This window comes from Martes martes, assembly GCF_963455335.1.
Source record: "Martes martes genome assembly, chromosome: 13".
In the NCBI taxonomy this organism is placed as follows: domain Eukaryota; kingdom Metazoa; phylum Chordata; class Mammalia; order Carnivora; family Mustelidae; genus Martes; species Martes martes.
The window spans coordinates 55,708,380-55,723,803 of record NC_137901.1 but is presented as its reverse complement, the minus strand read 5'-3'; the positions used below and the strand labels follow the sequence as shown (position 1 = coordinate 55,723,803).

The 15,424-nt window shown below is 38.4% G+C and overlaps 1 protein-coding gene across 1 annotated transcript in view; it reads right to left on the bottom strand.

Moving 5' to 3' along the window:
• The window catches only part of ARHGAP28 (Rho GTPase activating protein 28), a 206,423-nt gene that overhangs the window by 60,369 nt on the left and 130,630 nt on the right, over nucleotides 1-15,424 (bottom strand). Inside the window, exon 4 of the mRNA XM_080821521.1 lies at nucleotides 2,958-3,050. Coding sequence (XP_080677647.1) covers nucleotides 2,958-3,050 — 93 coding nt within the window. The remainder of the gene's footprint in view (nucleotides 1-2,957; nucleotides 3,051-15,424) is intronic.

The window sequence follows — 15,424 nt, the reverse complement described above, 5'->3', positions numbered from 1 at the left end:
TTTCCATGAAGCAAACACAGATGTAACTGACATTGTTTTTAACAGACGCTATGATTGTATGCTGCAGTGAATTATGAAAGAATAGCAAATACAGGCATTTGATTTTCACTTAAGACACTGGAAATAAACTAGATCAACTACTTCGCTTTTTGCATAGACTAACGCCTCAAATGACTAATTCATTTATGTGGACTGCACATTTTATCTATCCAAGAAGTGATTTTTAGAGGTTTGTTATAATGTTAGACTGGACTTTTGTAAATGCCCAAATTCAGTGCATTTGTGATGAGAGTCAAGGGTCAACTGTATATAACACATAAACAGACTATTTTAAGTAGGTTATTTCAAAATAAATACTTCAGATATTAATAAAATAATAAGATGTAATATGGATTCTTTTTTAAAGGTTTACTGAGCTATGACATACAATTAACCACAGACATTTAAAGAGTAAAGTATACAGTTCGATGTTGTTTTGACAAAAAATGTAGGCCTGTGAAACCATCACCATAGTCAAGACAATGAACAAAATCAGCACCACAAAAATGTTCTTATAGCCCTTTGTTAACCTCTCCTTCCTTCCTCTCCTCATCCATCCCCAGGTCACCGGGGAATCACAATCTTCCTTCCCTCACTATGGGTTAGTTTCATTTTCCATAATTCTACATAAATTGGATCTTTTTGATCTGGCTTCTTTCACAATGCATAACCACTTTGAGATCCATCCATGTTGTACATATCAATAGTTCACTGCATTTTATTGCTGAGTAATATTCTGTTGTATGGATCTGCCAGAATTTGTTCATCCATTCATCTATAGGTAAAAACTATTCCCAGTTTTGGACTATTGTACTAGAAACATTTGAGTAAGTCTTTGTATGAACATATATTATGTATGAGTAGAACAGCTGGGTCTGCAGTAGGTATATGTGTAACATTTTAAGAAGCTGTCACACTATTTTCCGAAGTGGATGGCCCACTTTACATTCCCACCAGCAGTGTAGGAGAGCGTCAGCTGCTCTGCACCCTCAGCAGCAGCTGAAATGGTCAGTCTTTTTAATTTCAGTCATTCCACAGGTTATGTGGGAATATCTCACTGTGGCTTTATTTGCATTTCCATAATCACTAGTGCTACTGAGCACCTTTCATGAGTTTATTTGCCATCTTTTTTGGTGAAGTGTCTATTTGAATCTTTTTCCCATTTTAAAAGATGAGAAAAAAACCAAACACTGGAAAGCTCAAAGTATATTCCTTTTTTTTTTTTTTTAAGATTTTATTTATTTATTTGAGAGAGAGCATGAGAGAGGAGAAGGTCAGAGGGAGAAGAAGACTCCCCAAGGAGCTGGGAGCCCGATGAGGGACTCGATCCTGGAAGTCCGCGATCATGACCTGAGCCGAAGGCGACTAGTCGCTCAACCAACTGAGCCACCCAGGTGCCCTCGAAGTATATTCTTGAAAGAGAAAGCTGATTTGTTTTCAGAGGTAAAGGATCTATGTGCTTAAATTAAGGGAACTAAAGGTTAAATACTGGCAGGAAACAAACTGGGAATAATTTTCAGTATCAAAAGAAATTTTATATTATTTCTGTAAACAATTGGGGTTATATTCTGGGATTAAATGTGAAAGTTAATCAGATGATCAAACCTCTCTTTCCTAAAACCTACTAACAGTGAACAAAACATAACTTAAAAATAGGAAAAAAGATTCCCAGCAACATTCACATGAGTGGTGATTGGAGAGAGAGAGAAATCCTAGGAATAACATAAATTCTTCTATAATCCAACTGCCGCCCCATCAAAACAGCACTAATGAAGAATGTAAATGGAGGGGCACCTGGGTGGCTCAGTGGGTTAAGCCTCTGCCTTCGGCTCAGGTCATGATGTCAGGGTCCTGGGATCAAGCCTTGCATTGGGCTCTCTGCTCAGTGGGGAGCCTGCTTCCCCCTCTCTCTCTGCCTGCCTCTCTGCCTACTTGTGATCTCTGCCTGTCAAATAAATAAATAAAATCTTAAAAAAAAAAAAAAAAGAGAGAGAGAGAATGTAAATGGAGAAAATTTTTAAATAGACAACTTTCATGTCCAAAATGAGAAAAGACAACCCAAAGTGTGAGTAACCATACTTGGGTTCACTATATGAACATTCAAACAAAGACTCTCCCCAACACCATCTCAGCAAGGAGGAGAGAACCTACTGCAATTCACCATTCTGCCTTTTGTTATCTGGGAGGAAGTTAGGAGAGGGAATATGAGGACAGAAAAATAAAAAAGAAAAGAGACTATATAACTTCCACCAAAGAGAGAAAAGATAGTTTAAAGTAGGAGTGCACATAGAAACCTGTGAGAAAATGTTCTGGGCTAAACCATAAATGCAGTCCCCTTTCCTGTTTGGAAATAGATATAAGCTCCATCCTCCTCCTCAGGCTTGTCTGGCTCTTCCTTCTTCTGGGTCACCTGGGAGGAGAAGTGGGGATGGGGCAAGCAGGGAGATGGGAGAGGGAGGGAGACACTGGACACCTGAGGTTACATGTATGGTCAGAAGAAAGGTGCTTGATCTTCACCTTGTACTGCACAAATAGTAGAAACCTGAGGACACAAGTTTCCTCTCCAGCAGATGGACCTATGACTTCATGGAATGAACACTCTTCTGAGAATTTTTTAAAATAAATGAAAAATGTAAAGGAGATAAATATGCCCCAGAAAAGGTCTACAATCATTGGTTTTCTGGTATTTATCTGTTCTTATAGAGTATGCAATTATTTGTGGATTTAACTATTAAACTTGGCTTTATTTACTGCTTAATGTTTTCCTGCAAATTGAGTAAAGGTGGATAGGTATGTTGAGAGCTGTAGCTGTCCAGCCATCTTAATTATGGTACATTGTTCTGAAGTTTTGCCTGATTGTCTTGAAAAAAATGACTTCTTCATTCATCCCTACCCCCATCTATCCTGCTGTAACTTACCAAGGACCCACTTGTTTTGATAATTCCTGGCAGTTCTTTTTCCTCCGGGGTTCCATCCAACTGAGCAGTATGGTTGTCACAGGTATCACCCGGCTAATGAAAGAATGAAAGTCATTTTCAACCAGGCATATCTGCCCCAACATGATTGTTTATTCAATTACACATTATATAAGACTCTACAAATGTATAGTCATGTGGTGATGGAGCATAAGGTGATCTCAAAAGCAAACACTGTTAATTACCTGCCAAAATCCACTTTTCTTAACTTATGAATATCATGATTTGCTCCAAAGATGCTATGTCTAAACTAAAAAGACTAAAGTGTGATCATGTGATGGCTCTGACCAATGAGATACAAGCAGAATCCTAATTGGTAGAGCATCCAGGAAGGCTAATGTTTTCTTGTTAAAGTGGATAGAATCCACTAGCTGATGCTGCTTCTTCTTCACAAGGACCCAGTGTCTGTGATGCCCAGATATACTTGATAAGCAGTAAATATTAGCCCATAGGCCAAGTGGAGCAGAATGGAAAGATGAAAAATTTGGTAGATTCATGCTAGGAAATCAGCCACACCAGCCTCAGACTTTAAGGATAATAAATCTCTAATCATCTAAGTCATGAAGCTTACTGATTAACCTATGCCACTTTAAAACCAACTATATAATTTTTTGTAGTGATTTACAAATCAGCAAGAGCAGTCAAGTTTTTCAATCAAGAAACTAAAAATACATTAGGTTGACTAACTCAAAAACACATAAGACTGAACCAAATATTTCATTCCTATTCACTGAATATTGTAAAAGCTCTGATTTTCATTATGCAGCAAGTGTTATCTAGAGATTATTATGATTGTGATAGATGGCATTTTAGGTCTTGTGCATATGCTTTAAGATTTTTAGCAACATTTGTGATATAATGACATTCCCCAAAATAAAACGCAATTATTCTATTCCATGATTGAAGCAACATTTTGCCAAATATACTGGATATTAATGAAATCATACACTGCTACATGAGACTTCAGAACCTATTGTTTTTCATCTTGCTTTTCCATATTTTCTAACTTTCCCCCAATATGTATGCATTATGGTAAGAAAAACAGACAGCTGTTTCTAAGTAGAAGCAATGCTAAAGAGGCAGTACAAGAAACCAGGTCAGGACAGAGAACTGAGAGCACACCACTTCCAATCACTCAGAATTACAGAAAGGTGTGTACTGTTATAAGAATAGCTCCAAGTGGCACTAGAAACCAACAAGGTGTCCTAATAACAGATGAGACATTGTTAGAAATTCCTGGGAAATAAAATGTAAACAATGTATTTCATAATTCTATAGAACTTACCTTAAGAACAGCATAAATCAACATTGCTGGCAAAGAAAGGATAAATCTACAAACAGCAAACATACAACCAAGTGAGCTCAGAGTGAAAATTACAAAGGGGAGGAAGGAGCCTTAGCTCAGTGGCCACAATAATTTATCATGAAGTGTTTCCTCAATGGAGGGACCAGAGAGATCTCCTGAAGGCTCCCTTTACACTGAACAGCAGGCAGTAGCTACATATGGGCCCAAGAAAATCACTCTGGCTGAAGTGAACCACCTGCCTTGGAAAGGTGTCCAGGGTTGAGACCAAAACACATTTCAGTATCAGGTAACTCTGGACCTTCATGAAAGTCACAGAAGGGAGAATAAAAGGAAACATCAGTTTTTGTCTTGGATAGTAAGAAATGAAGTCATTCACCCCTCCCCCTATGGTGTGTGTGTGCGCGCGCACGTGTGTGCGCGCACACACACACACACATGCACGCGTGCGTGTGCACATGTGCACACGAGCATGGATACTCATCCATATGTAGATTTTAACTTCCATTCATTCCCATATTTTGCTGACTTACACAGTACCCAAAATCAGCCCTCTCATTTAATAAAGAATCCTTTGGGAAAATATTTATATCATGGTAGAGAAATCACACAGCAATAACACATCCTAAGTCACTAAAGGGTTGGTCTAGCCCATTAAATATATATCAATCACCAAGGACCACTAGACATTGGAGAAAATTAATGTAATGAGTAAGTTACTCATGGCAAAAAAAAATCAACATTCTAAAAAAGTACAGTGATAAACATTCTGGGAAAAAGAATTGAGGGAAGGGAAAAGGCTTAAAATAAGTTAATTTCAGAGAGATTTGAAAAGATATTACAACCATAAATCAGACAAACTATCATAATAAAGGGGAAGTCATTGAAAAAGGAGTTCCTATCAATTAATAGTATGGCTACTGAATTAAAAAATCAGTAAAGGCTAAATTATAACCCCTCATGGCAAAAATGACAATTAGGAATCTACAAACTGATATAGACAAAATCAACTAGCAAAGAGAACAAATAGGAAAAAAGACAAGGAAATATACAATTTAAGAACTATGTGAGTTTAACACACGGGCAATGAAAGAAGGATAGGAAAATGGAAAAATAAATTAACTAAAGAAATAATGGAAAGAGAATGGCCAGAACTGAAAGAAAAGGAACATTTTTCACCAACAAAAAGCTAAGTGCTGATTGGGATTTAAAAAAAAGGTGTCAGGGGCACCTGGATGGTACAGTCAGTTGAGCATCCAACTCTTGATTTCTGCTCGGGTTGTGATCTCAGGGTTATGAGACTTGAGCCCTGCATGGGGCTCCTCGCTCAGCCAGGAGTCTGCTTGGGTTTCTCTTTGCCTTTGCCCCTCCCCATAACTCCCCACCAAACACATGGACATAAGCTCTCTTTCTTTCTCAAATAAATAAATCTTTTTAAAAAATAAAAATAAAAAATAAATTTAAAAAAAGACGTCATATCCTGATGACAGTTCCGGTCTCCAACACTAAAGATAAAAGTAAAAGGCTTCCAGAAATATAAAAATGAGAGAAGGAAACAAATAAAGGAGTAAGATTTAGAGAGACATCAGATTTCTCAACAGTAACACTACATGAAAAAGCAAACAGATTAATATTTACAAATTTCTGAAAAAATTAATATAGGGCCTAGCACTTTGATACTCCTAGTTTAGGATTTAAGCTTTTTAGATATGAAAATTTAGTATCCACAGATATTTTTTGCCAGATTTGCTCAAAGGATAAAAGATGTAATCTGCTAAGAAGATGTAACATTTTGTAATATATATGATTATGCAAATTAGTATTTGTACTATTCTCTGTATTTACTCTACTATGTTAGCCCTCACCATCCTCCTAGGAGAAAGAACAGTACTCGCTTTCTCATTCCAGAAACCTGTCAGTAGTTCAGGGGTAGGGCTGGAACAAAACTTTAATGTCCTCTTCCATCTCACTGCAAGATTTTTTCACGTGCTTGGCACCACACTTGCCCCTTTATTCACCTTTAGGTGAATAAAGTGATAAGACCTTCAAGGAATTGAAATACATGGAATCGTGATAAAAGGGAAAAGAAACAAAAGAAGCCTAGACTAATCATCAGAGTCCATGGCCAGGGTGGATGTGTTGGGTGTGGCATATAAGACTTCAAAAGTAAAGCTCACTCTTTAGCGCTGCCTTGACATCTGGTAAAAGCGCAAGGACCACAAGTGGTCTAACTAGAAGCTCCCCTCCTACTCTGGTCCCTCATAAAAGTTCCCCTAGACAGACAATGTTCCTTATCTGGGGGACCAGACACAACTCCTGCTTATCCTTGAGTAAGGCGTTTCAGTTCCCTGTTAGCCGGTGAAATTATTCAAACAAGCGAATCACATCCTCCCATGGGAACCACGGGGTACCTCACTCTCTTGGTACTACAAAGCCTGTCTCCTACCACCCCTGGTTATTCACTCTGTTTCCAAGTGTACCCCACACGTGGCTCTGTGTGGTGTCCACATCCCCCAAGTTATGAGAACATGTGCTAATAAATTGCTGTTGATCTTGTCTGTTGCTGAGTGTCAAGATACCCTGGTAACCCTAGGGTGGGAATCTCTCCCTCATCCACAGGATGAAGAAGAGATGATCAAAATAGTATACAGAGACAGCCAGGATAAAGGCTGATAGAAATCCACTATTTGAAAACACTAGTATCTACTCTGTGTGTCCCTCCCCTGGCTGGTCTGGAAGAGTAAACGGGAGAGAGGAATCACAGCCTGGATCAAGAGTCCTGGTCGGAAGTAAGGTATCTAAGACTCCCTACAATGCAGGAACAATCTAAAACCAAGGACACTTACTGCCAACGTAGCAGAAAAAGTAGACTTCTAACTAAATGGAATTAATAATCTTATGAGAAAATAATGAAATTAGGAAAAAAGAAAAAAAAAACTAGTGACAAAATCTGCAAAATAGGATTGCTCACGGAACTTGACAAAACCCTCAGGCAACAGAAGAGCAGCCAGAAGAAAAACTAGACACATCCAAACCCTTAAGCAGAATTTGGAAGGAACCAACGACTAGCTTGAATTAGGACAATCTTTTAAAGATCTAGATAGAACATCCCACATAAAATACATGTAAGATGAAAATAAACTGTATAGAAACTAAAGATCATCATCATCATTATTCATCAGATCAAGGATGGTACAAGGGTTATTCTTAGAACATCTAAAGTATCTCTCTTCCTCTGGTAGGAAAGAAAAAAAGTAGAGCTCAAGAGAAGGTAACATATGAGTTGTAACAAGGGAAAGTCTCTCACCATAAATTTCCTGCTGTCATGAGTCCAAGTGGAGGCAGATGTCAGTAAACTCGTGTCCTTCTATGCCTCTAGTCTGGGTGTAGCACTTGAGTAAGAGGATGCAGGCCTTATGCTAAGTGGTATAGATCATGGCATGGGATTCATCTCACACACAAAACCCTTCTACTGAGATCATGTCATTGGCAGTTACAAACTCAGATTAGCACTTTGAATCTCTGAACTAAAATAGACAAGGTGGGATCTACTGAAATGTGTTTACCTCCTGCACTAGACAGTGTACTTTTCCCCACTTATTGTTACACTTTTAAAATGCTACCATGCTGCCCCTCATAAACTATTTATATGAAATGTCAAAGTATTTCTTATATTGAGAGTTAAATCAATATTGAAAGATACATGGAGAGTAGCATAAAACTCTCTATTATGTGTTCAGCAAAAAGAACAAAATTTAGCTGATGACATCCCTGACATCTTGACTTCTGGCAGGGGCTGGAACTGCGGCCATGGTTTTGTTGTTGTAAAAGCAGACAGGCCATGTAGTTATTTGTGGATTTAACTAATTTTTCATTCCTGAGTTTAAGAGTCTCTGTTTCCTTCTTTCTTTCTTTCTTCTTTTTTCCTACACATGGTTTTGTTTTTTAAAAGAGCACACTTATCAGTTGAATGGGGATAAAGGTTTCAGATATTTTCCAAAATATTTATAAAACACTTCATTGTTGAGAAATCACTTCTGGAGTGGTGGCTATCAAACAAATAATTATAAATTTTTTTTTCAGTGTTCCAAAATTCATCCGTTTCCTTCTTTCTTATAAGGCAAGAAGGCATTTTGCTCAAGTTTTCCTGACTGCCTTAAAATAATTACTTTTCCCAGCCTCCTTACTCTTAAGTCCCCTTGCTTTACCTTACCAGCTGACCATTTCTGCGAGGAATGGCTGATATCCCTTCTTCATACAAGGTCACATACAAAAGAGGAGCTGGGATACAACCAAAATCATCTGGCCATTGAGAAAAATGAAAGTGCAGGTTTATTCAGGCATATTCTCCACAGGGTAATTGCACATTCAAGTATGTGTTCTGCATATATGTGTACATTGATGCAGATTTGTGGAGAGATCCACAGATCTGATTGCTGTGCACCAATCACTGCATGTTGCCATTCATTCGCCAATACTGAGAGCCCACTACATTCAGGGCATGATAGACATTGGTCTCTGTGGAGAATACTGTTAATTGCTCACCCCAAACCCAATCACCAGTCTTCCTTAAAAGAATCCTGATTTCCCCTCCCTCAGGGACATTTGTGTCCAACTAAAACAAACAAAAACCAAACAAAAAAATATCGAATTCTTAGACTCTATTGCAGCTGAGGATGATCACATACATTTCTGGGCAATGAAAGGTAACTGGGATTCTACAGAGTAAGATTTCTAGGAGATTAAGGTCAGAAAAACAGAGTAAGTTGGTACAAGTTCCAGGAATGGCCAGGAATATGAATATAGTGCTAGGAGTGGCCCAACAAACTTACAAGTAAAAGGATGAAGGTTGCATATGAATGACAAAGTAGAAAGACAGAAAGAAGATGGAAGCACAGAACACCTACCTTCACTTTCTTCCTAAAGAGAGAGAGAGAAAAAAAAATCTGTATTTGTATAACTCATGATTTCTTAGGTTTTCTGTTACATGCAGTGAAATGTGTATATAGGTAATACAATCATGTTTCTTAAATGAGAGTGAATGAGGGGCTCCTGGGTAGCTCAGTCAGCTGAGCAACCGACTCTTGATTTTGGCTCAGGTCATCATCTCAGGGTCATTCGGAGCCCCATGTTGGATTCTGCAGTGGGCTTGGAGCCTGCTTAAGATTCTCTCTCTCGGGAAGCTGGAGGAGAGGTGGAAGGGTGGGGAGTTGCAGGGAGAAGGGATAACTGGGTGAGGGGCATTGAGGAGGGCACTTGATATAATGAGCACTGGGTATTACATGCGACTGATGAGTCACTAAATTTTACCTATGGAACTAATTAAAAAAAATTCTCTCTCCCTCTCCCACTAGTGTGAGCACATGCATTCTCTCTCAAATTAATTAACTGAAAATTAATTCATGGTGCATGACTACATTTATGCAGTCAGTTATGCTGGTCCCACCTTTGACTAGTTCTTTATCAATTATGAAGTTGGAAATAAATTAGATAGACTGTTTTGCTCAATTAAATGTATTACTGAAAGGAACATCTGATTTACATCTTCTATATATTAGGAACAAATGTATTTGGGCACTGAAATTCTGCTCATGATGAACAGTACTGTAAACTGTATTATGTAACCAGAGGCTGATTTAGGATTTATGATTTAGTGTGTAATAGTTCTACTAACACAAGGGTTAAATATTCTTTTATGGCTAGGATTCCACTAAAAATTATATTTATTGGATATTTAATTAAATCATAAAAATTTATTTGGGGCTATAGAAGCAGTCATTTGTCTTGCTTGTCCATATTTTCTAAGTTTCCAGTAAAGATTATTTTTGTAGTAATAAGGAAAAACACATTTTTTGGAAGAAACAAGTATTACTGAAGAAACAGCATAGGAAAATTGGATCAAGATAGCAAAATGCACATACCACTTTCCCCTCCCTCCACAAATCTGACTCAAAGTATCAAAGAGATACCTTTTTCAAAGAGTAGATCTAGAAACCACTAAACATTTTCATTAACAGAACAGAAACTGTTGGATGTTCCTGGAAGATAAAGAACAAGCAAGAATGGTTTGATAAGGGCAGAGGAAAACCTCAGCCCGAAAAAAACTACAAAGAAAAATGTGTAGAAGATAAATGCTGATCTAGAAAAAGCACTTATCCAACATGAGAATAAAAAAAACAGTAAGGGGGCTCCTGGGTGGCTCAGTGGGTTAAGCCTCTGCCTTCAGTTCAGGTCATGATCTCAGGGTCCTGGGATTGAGCCCCACGTCGGGTCGGTCTCTCTGCTCAGCGGAGAGCCTGCTTCCCCCTCTCGCTCTGCCTGCCTCTCTGCCTACTTATGATCTCTCTCTCTCTCTGTCAAATAAATAAATAAAATCATTAAAGAAAAAAAAAAAGGAACAGTAAAGCATCCCCAATTCAGAAGACAATGGCCAAAGTAACCTAAGAATGTTTTCCTGAACAAAGAGGCCAAGAAACCATCCCTTCCTCTAGCACTGAACAGCAGGCAGCAGCTAAATGGGATTCCAGAATAAAACACAACAAGCGTCCTCTTGGTGACAAAATGAGCACCTGCCTTGGGGAGGAGGAGGGATGTTGTCCTGGTTAGTGGTCCTGGACAAAAACAAAATTGACCTTCACTGGAGCCTTCTAAAAGAATACAGATAGAAGTATAAAAAGGTAAGTTAGGTTTGCCTGAAAAACAAATAAATTATAGTTCTTTAAGATTATCATTACTTTGGAATTGATACCGTATTTGTTTGTCTTAAAGTGAAGTGTGACAGCTGACTGACACACTTGAACACTTGACCACTTGACCACTCACACAGGCCCAGACTGTATCCACTACGAGAGTATTGGAGAGAAAATAAGTGTACATGATTACACAGGAAATATATAGTCTTTACCTATACTCATCAATCAATCAATAATTCAACCTAGTCCTCCTTCAACACCTAAAGATCAAAATCAACTGAACAATAGTAATGTAATGATGGCAAAAATAAATAGAGGACCCTGAAGAAAACAGTAATTCAAGGAAACGCAGACCACCTTGGAATTTAAGGTTTAATTTAGTACCTTAGAATGCGAAAAAGAGCAGATCACTAAGGCACAGAGAAACTCAGGGGAAAGGAGAGGCTGCAGGAAATTAACAATATGACTGTTAAATTTCTTAAAATTAGGGCAACTGGGTGGCTCAATCAGTTAAGCCTCTATCTTCGGCTCAGGTCATGATCCCAGGGTCCTGGGATCAAGTACCGCATTGAGCTCCCTGCTGGGTGGGGAATCTCCTTCTCCTTCTCCTTCCTGCTTGTGCTCACTCTCTCTCTCATATAAATAAATGAAACCTTTAAAGAAATTTCTTAAAATTAACTAAAGGCTAAAGTATCAATACAACCATGACCAAATTATTGTTATTAAAAAAAAAAGTTGAAGAGATAGGAAAGAATGTAGAACAAGCATAGACACAAATAAAGCTTAGAAAACAAGAGAACATTTAAGAGACACAGAGGTTCAATTCAAACAAAGCAACAGTCATCTAACAGGAGTTCCAGAAGGAGATAAGGGAGAAAAAGAAAGGAATAAGTACTGGTTTTAAATGTTAGAAGACAATATATAGAACAAAAAATGACGAGTACTCATATTGAAAGAGCTTTCATATGGAAAATCCCTAGCAGGGACTAGGACGTAGGTTGTGAAAAGGTAAAACTGGAAAAAATGCAAGGTTCCAACAATAAACATAAAGCTCAAAAGGCTTCCACATTGGTATATAAAGGAATGAGGTCAGTAGAGATACCGTGCTTCTCCACAGTCAACAGTGCACAAGAAAAGACAATGGGCAATTATCTCCAAAATTTTGGAGCTTATTCCAAGCATGAGATTCAATGTGCAAAAAATTAAGAAAAGACTAGCATAATCTAATTCTCTTTTAAGTTACTGAACTTATATCTTCACTAGGTAAGTACAGTGGATCAGATTCATATATCTAAGATTAATGTAAACTTATCTCATGAAACTCAAGACATTAAATCTTCATTAAGAAAGTGAAATGGAAACTTCAGGTGACTGTTCTATTATTGTACATAAATGAGGACAAAGAAAGAAATAAAGAGTAGGAGTGGATGGAGTACAGGGGGACAGAGAAACACACAAATACACATACACACAGAAGGAAGGAGGAAGTGAAGGAGGACAGAAGCAAATAAAGAGACAGAAAGGGACAGATAGGTACTTTGGGCAAAAGGAGGAGGGAGAGAGGAATTGGTATTTATGCTGTCACATTCAGATAGGAAACTTAAAAAGTTCAGGTATGTTTCTAAGAAACTTCCAGGCCCACTTGCAGAAACAGATGCTGAATTTTTTAGGAAGAAAATCTGTGAAGATGTTTATCAGGCCTGATAAATGGTCCATATACCATATTTTTAAAAATTAAATTCAATTAGCCAAAACATAATATATCATTAATTTCAGATGTAGAGTTAAGTAGTTCATCAGTTGCATATCACATCACGACCCTCCTTAAAGCCCATCACCCAGCTGCCCCATCCCCCTGTCCATGTCCCCTCCACCAACCCTCAGTTTGTTTCCTTCAATTAAGAGAGTCTCATGGCTCATGGCTTTTCTCCCTCTCTGATGACTTCTCATTCAGTTTTCCCACCCTTCCCCTATGATCTTCTACACTTTTATATTCCACATACAAGTGAAAGCATACAATAAATGTCTTTTTCTGACTGACTTATTTTGCTCAGCATAATACCCTCCAGTTCCATCCAGGTTGATGTAAATGGTAAGTATTCATCCCGTCTGATGGCTGAGTAATATTCCATTGTACATATATACCGCATCTTCTTTATCCATTCATCTGTCAATGGACATCTAGGCTCTCTACACAGTTTAGCTATTGTGGACAATGCTTCTATAAACATTGGGGTATAGGTGCCCCATTGGATCACTACATTTATATCTTTGGGGTAAATACTTAGTAGTGCAATTGCTGGGTCATAGGGTAGCTCTATTTTCAACTTTTTGAGGAACATCCACACTGTCTTCCAGAGTGGCTGCACCAGCTAGCATTCCCACCAACAGTGTAGGAGGGTTTTTTTTTTTTGTTTTTGTTTTTATTTGGTTTTGGGTATTGAGTTTGATAAGTTCTTTACAGATCTTGGATACTAGCCCTTTATCTGATATGTCATTTGCAAATATCTTCTCCCATTCCATAAGTTAGTTGCCTTTTAGTTTTGTCAGCTGTTTACTTTGCTGTGAAGAAGTTTTAATCTTAATGAAGTCCCAATCGTTCATTTTTGCTTTTGTTTCCCTTGCCTTTGGAGATGTGTCTAGCAAGAAGTTGCTGTGGCTGACGTCACAGAGGTAGTGGCCTGTGTTCTCCTCTAGGATTTTGATGGATTCCTGTCTCACATTTAGGTCTTTCATCCATTTTGTCTTTGTGTATGGTGTAAGAAAATGGTCCAGTTTCATTATTCCACATGTGGCTGTTCAATTTTCCCAACACCATTTGTGGAAGAGACTGTCTTTTTTCCTTTGGACATTCATTCATGCTTTGTCAAAGATTAGTTGACCATACAGTTGAGGGTCCATTTCTGGGTTCTCTACTCTGTTACATAGATCTACGTGTCTGTTTTTGTGCCAGTACCATACTAGCTTGATGATTACAGGCTTGCAATATAGCTTGAAGACCAGCATTTGTCACAGGTTTTCTATTTCTTCCCTGTTCCAGTTTTGGTAGTTTATATGACTCTAGGAATATATCCATTTTTTCCAGGGAGAAAGAGAGAGAGAGAGAGAACAAGCAGGCAGAAGGAAAAGGAGAAGCCGGCTCCCTGCTGAGCAGAGAGTTGGATACAGGGCCTAATCCTAGGCCCCTGGGATCATGGGTTAAGCGGCTCAGACGAAGGCAACCGCTTAAACTGATTGAGCCACCCAGGCAGCCCCCAATATTCTTTTGATGTCCATTAGAATGATAAATGGTTCTCCACTCTCTCATTTTCAATCTGCAGGTGTCTTTGGATCTAAAATGAATCTCTTGTAGACAGCATATTGATGGCTCTTGCTTTTTTCATCCAATCTGATACCCTTTCAAAGGTTTTCATTGGAGCATTTAGCCCATTTACATTCAGAGTAACTATTGAAAGATATGGATTTAGTGCCATTGTATTATCTGTAAAGTCCCTGTTTCCATAGACTGTCTGGTTCTTTTGGTCCGTGTTACTTTTGCACTTTCTCTTCGCTTACAGGACCCCCTTTAATATTGCTTGCAGGGCTGGTTTAGTGGTCACGAATTTTTTTAGTTCTTGGCTTTTGTTTTTTTGTTTTTTGTTTTAATTAATTAACAAATTATTTGACAAAGAAAGAGAGAGCATGTGCATAAGTGGGGGAGTAGCAGGCAGAGGAGGGAGAGGCAGACTCCCCACTGAGGAGGGAGCCCAATGCAGGGCTCAATCCCAGAACTCTGGGATCATGACCTTAGCCAAAGGTAGATGCTTAGCTGACAGAGCCATCCAGGAGACCCTTTTTAGTTTCTGTTTGTCCTAGAAGCACTTTATCTCTCCTTCCATTCTGAATGACAGCCTTGCTGGATAAAGTATTCTTGGTTGCATGTTTTGGGGTTTTTTTTGTTTATTTGTTTGTTTTTTAAATTTAGTACCCTGAATGTATCATGCCAGCCCTTTCTGGCCTGCCTGGTCCCTGTGGATAGGTCTGCTGCCAGTCTAATGTTCCTACCCTTATACATTAAGGACCTCTTATCTCAAGTTGCTTTCAGGATTTTCTCTTTACCTCTGAAATTTGCAAGCTTCACTATTAAATGTCAGGGTGTTGACTACTTATATTGATTCTGAAGGGGGATTCTCTGTGCTTCCTGGACTTGAATGCCTGTTTCCTTCCCCAGATTAGGAAGTTCTCAGCCATGATTTGCTCAAAGATATCTTCTGTACCCCCACCTTCTTCTTCTGCAACCTCAATAATTCTAATATTGTTTTGGTTTATGGTATCACTAATTTCTCCCCTCATGGTCCATTAGTTTTTTTTCTTCCTTTTCCTCAGCTTCCTTCTTTTCTATCATTTTGTCTTCTATGTCACTGACTCCCTCTTCT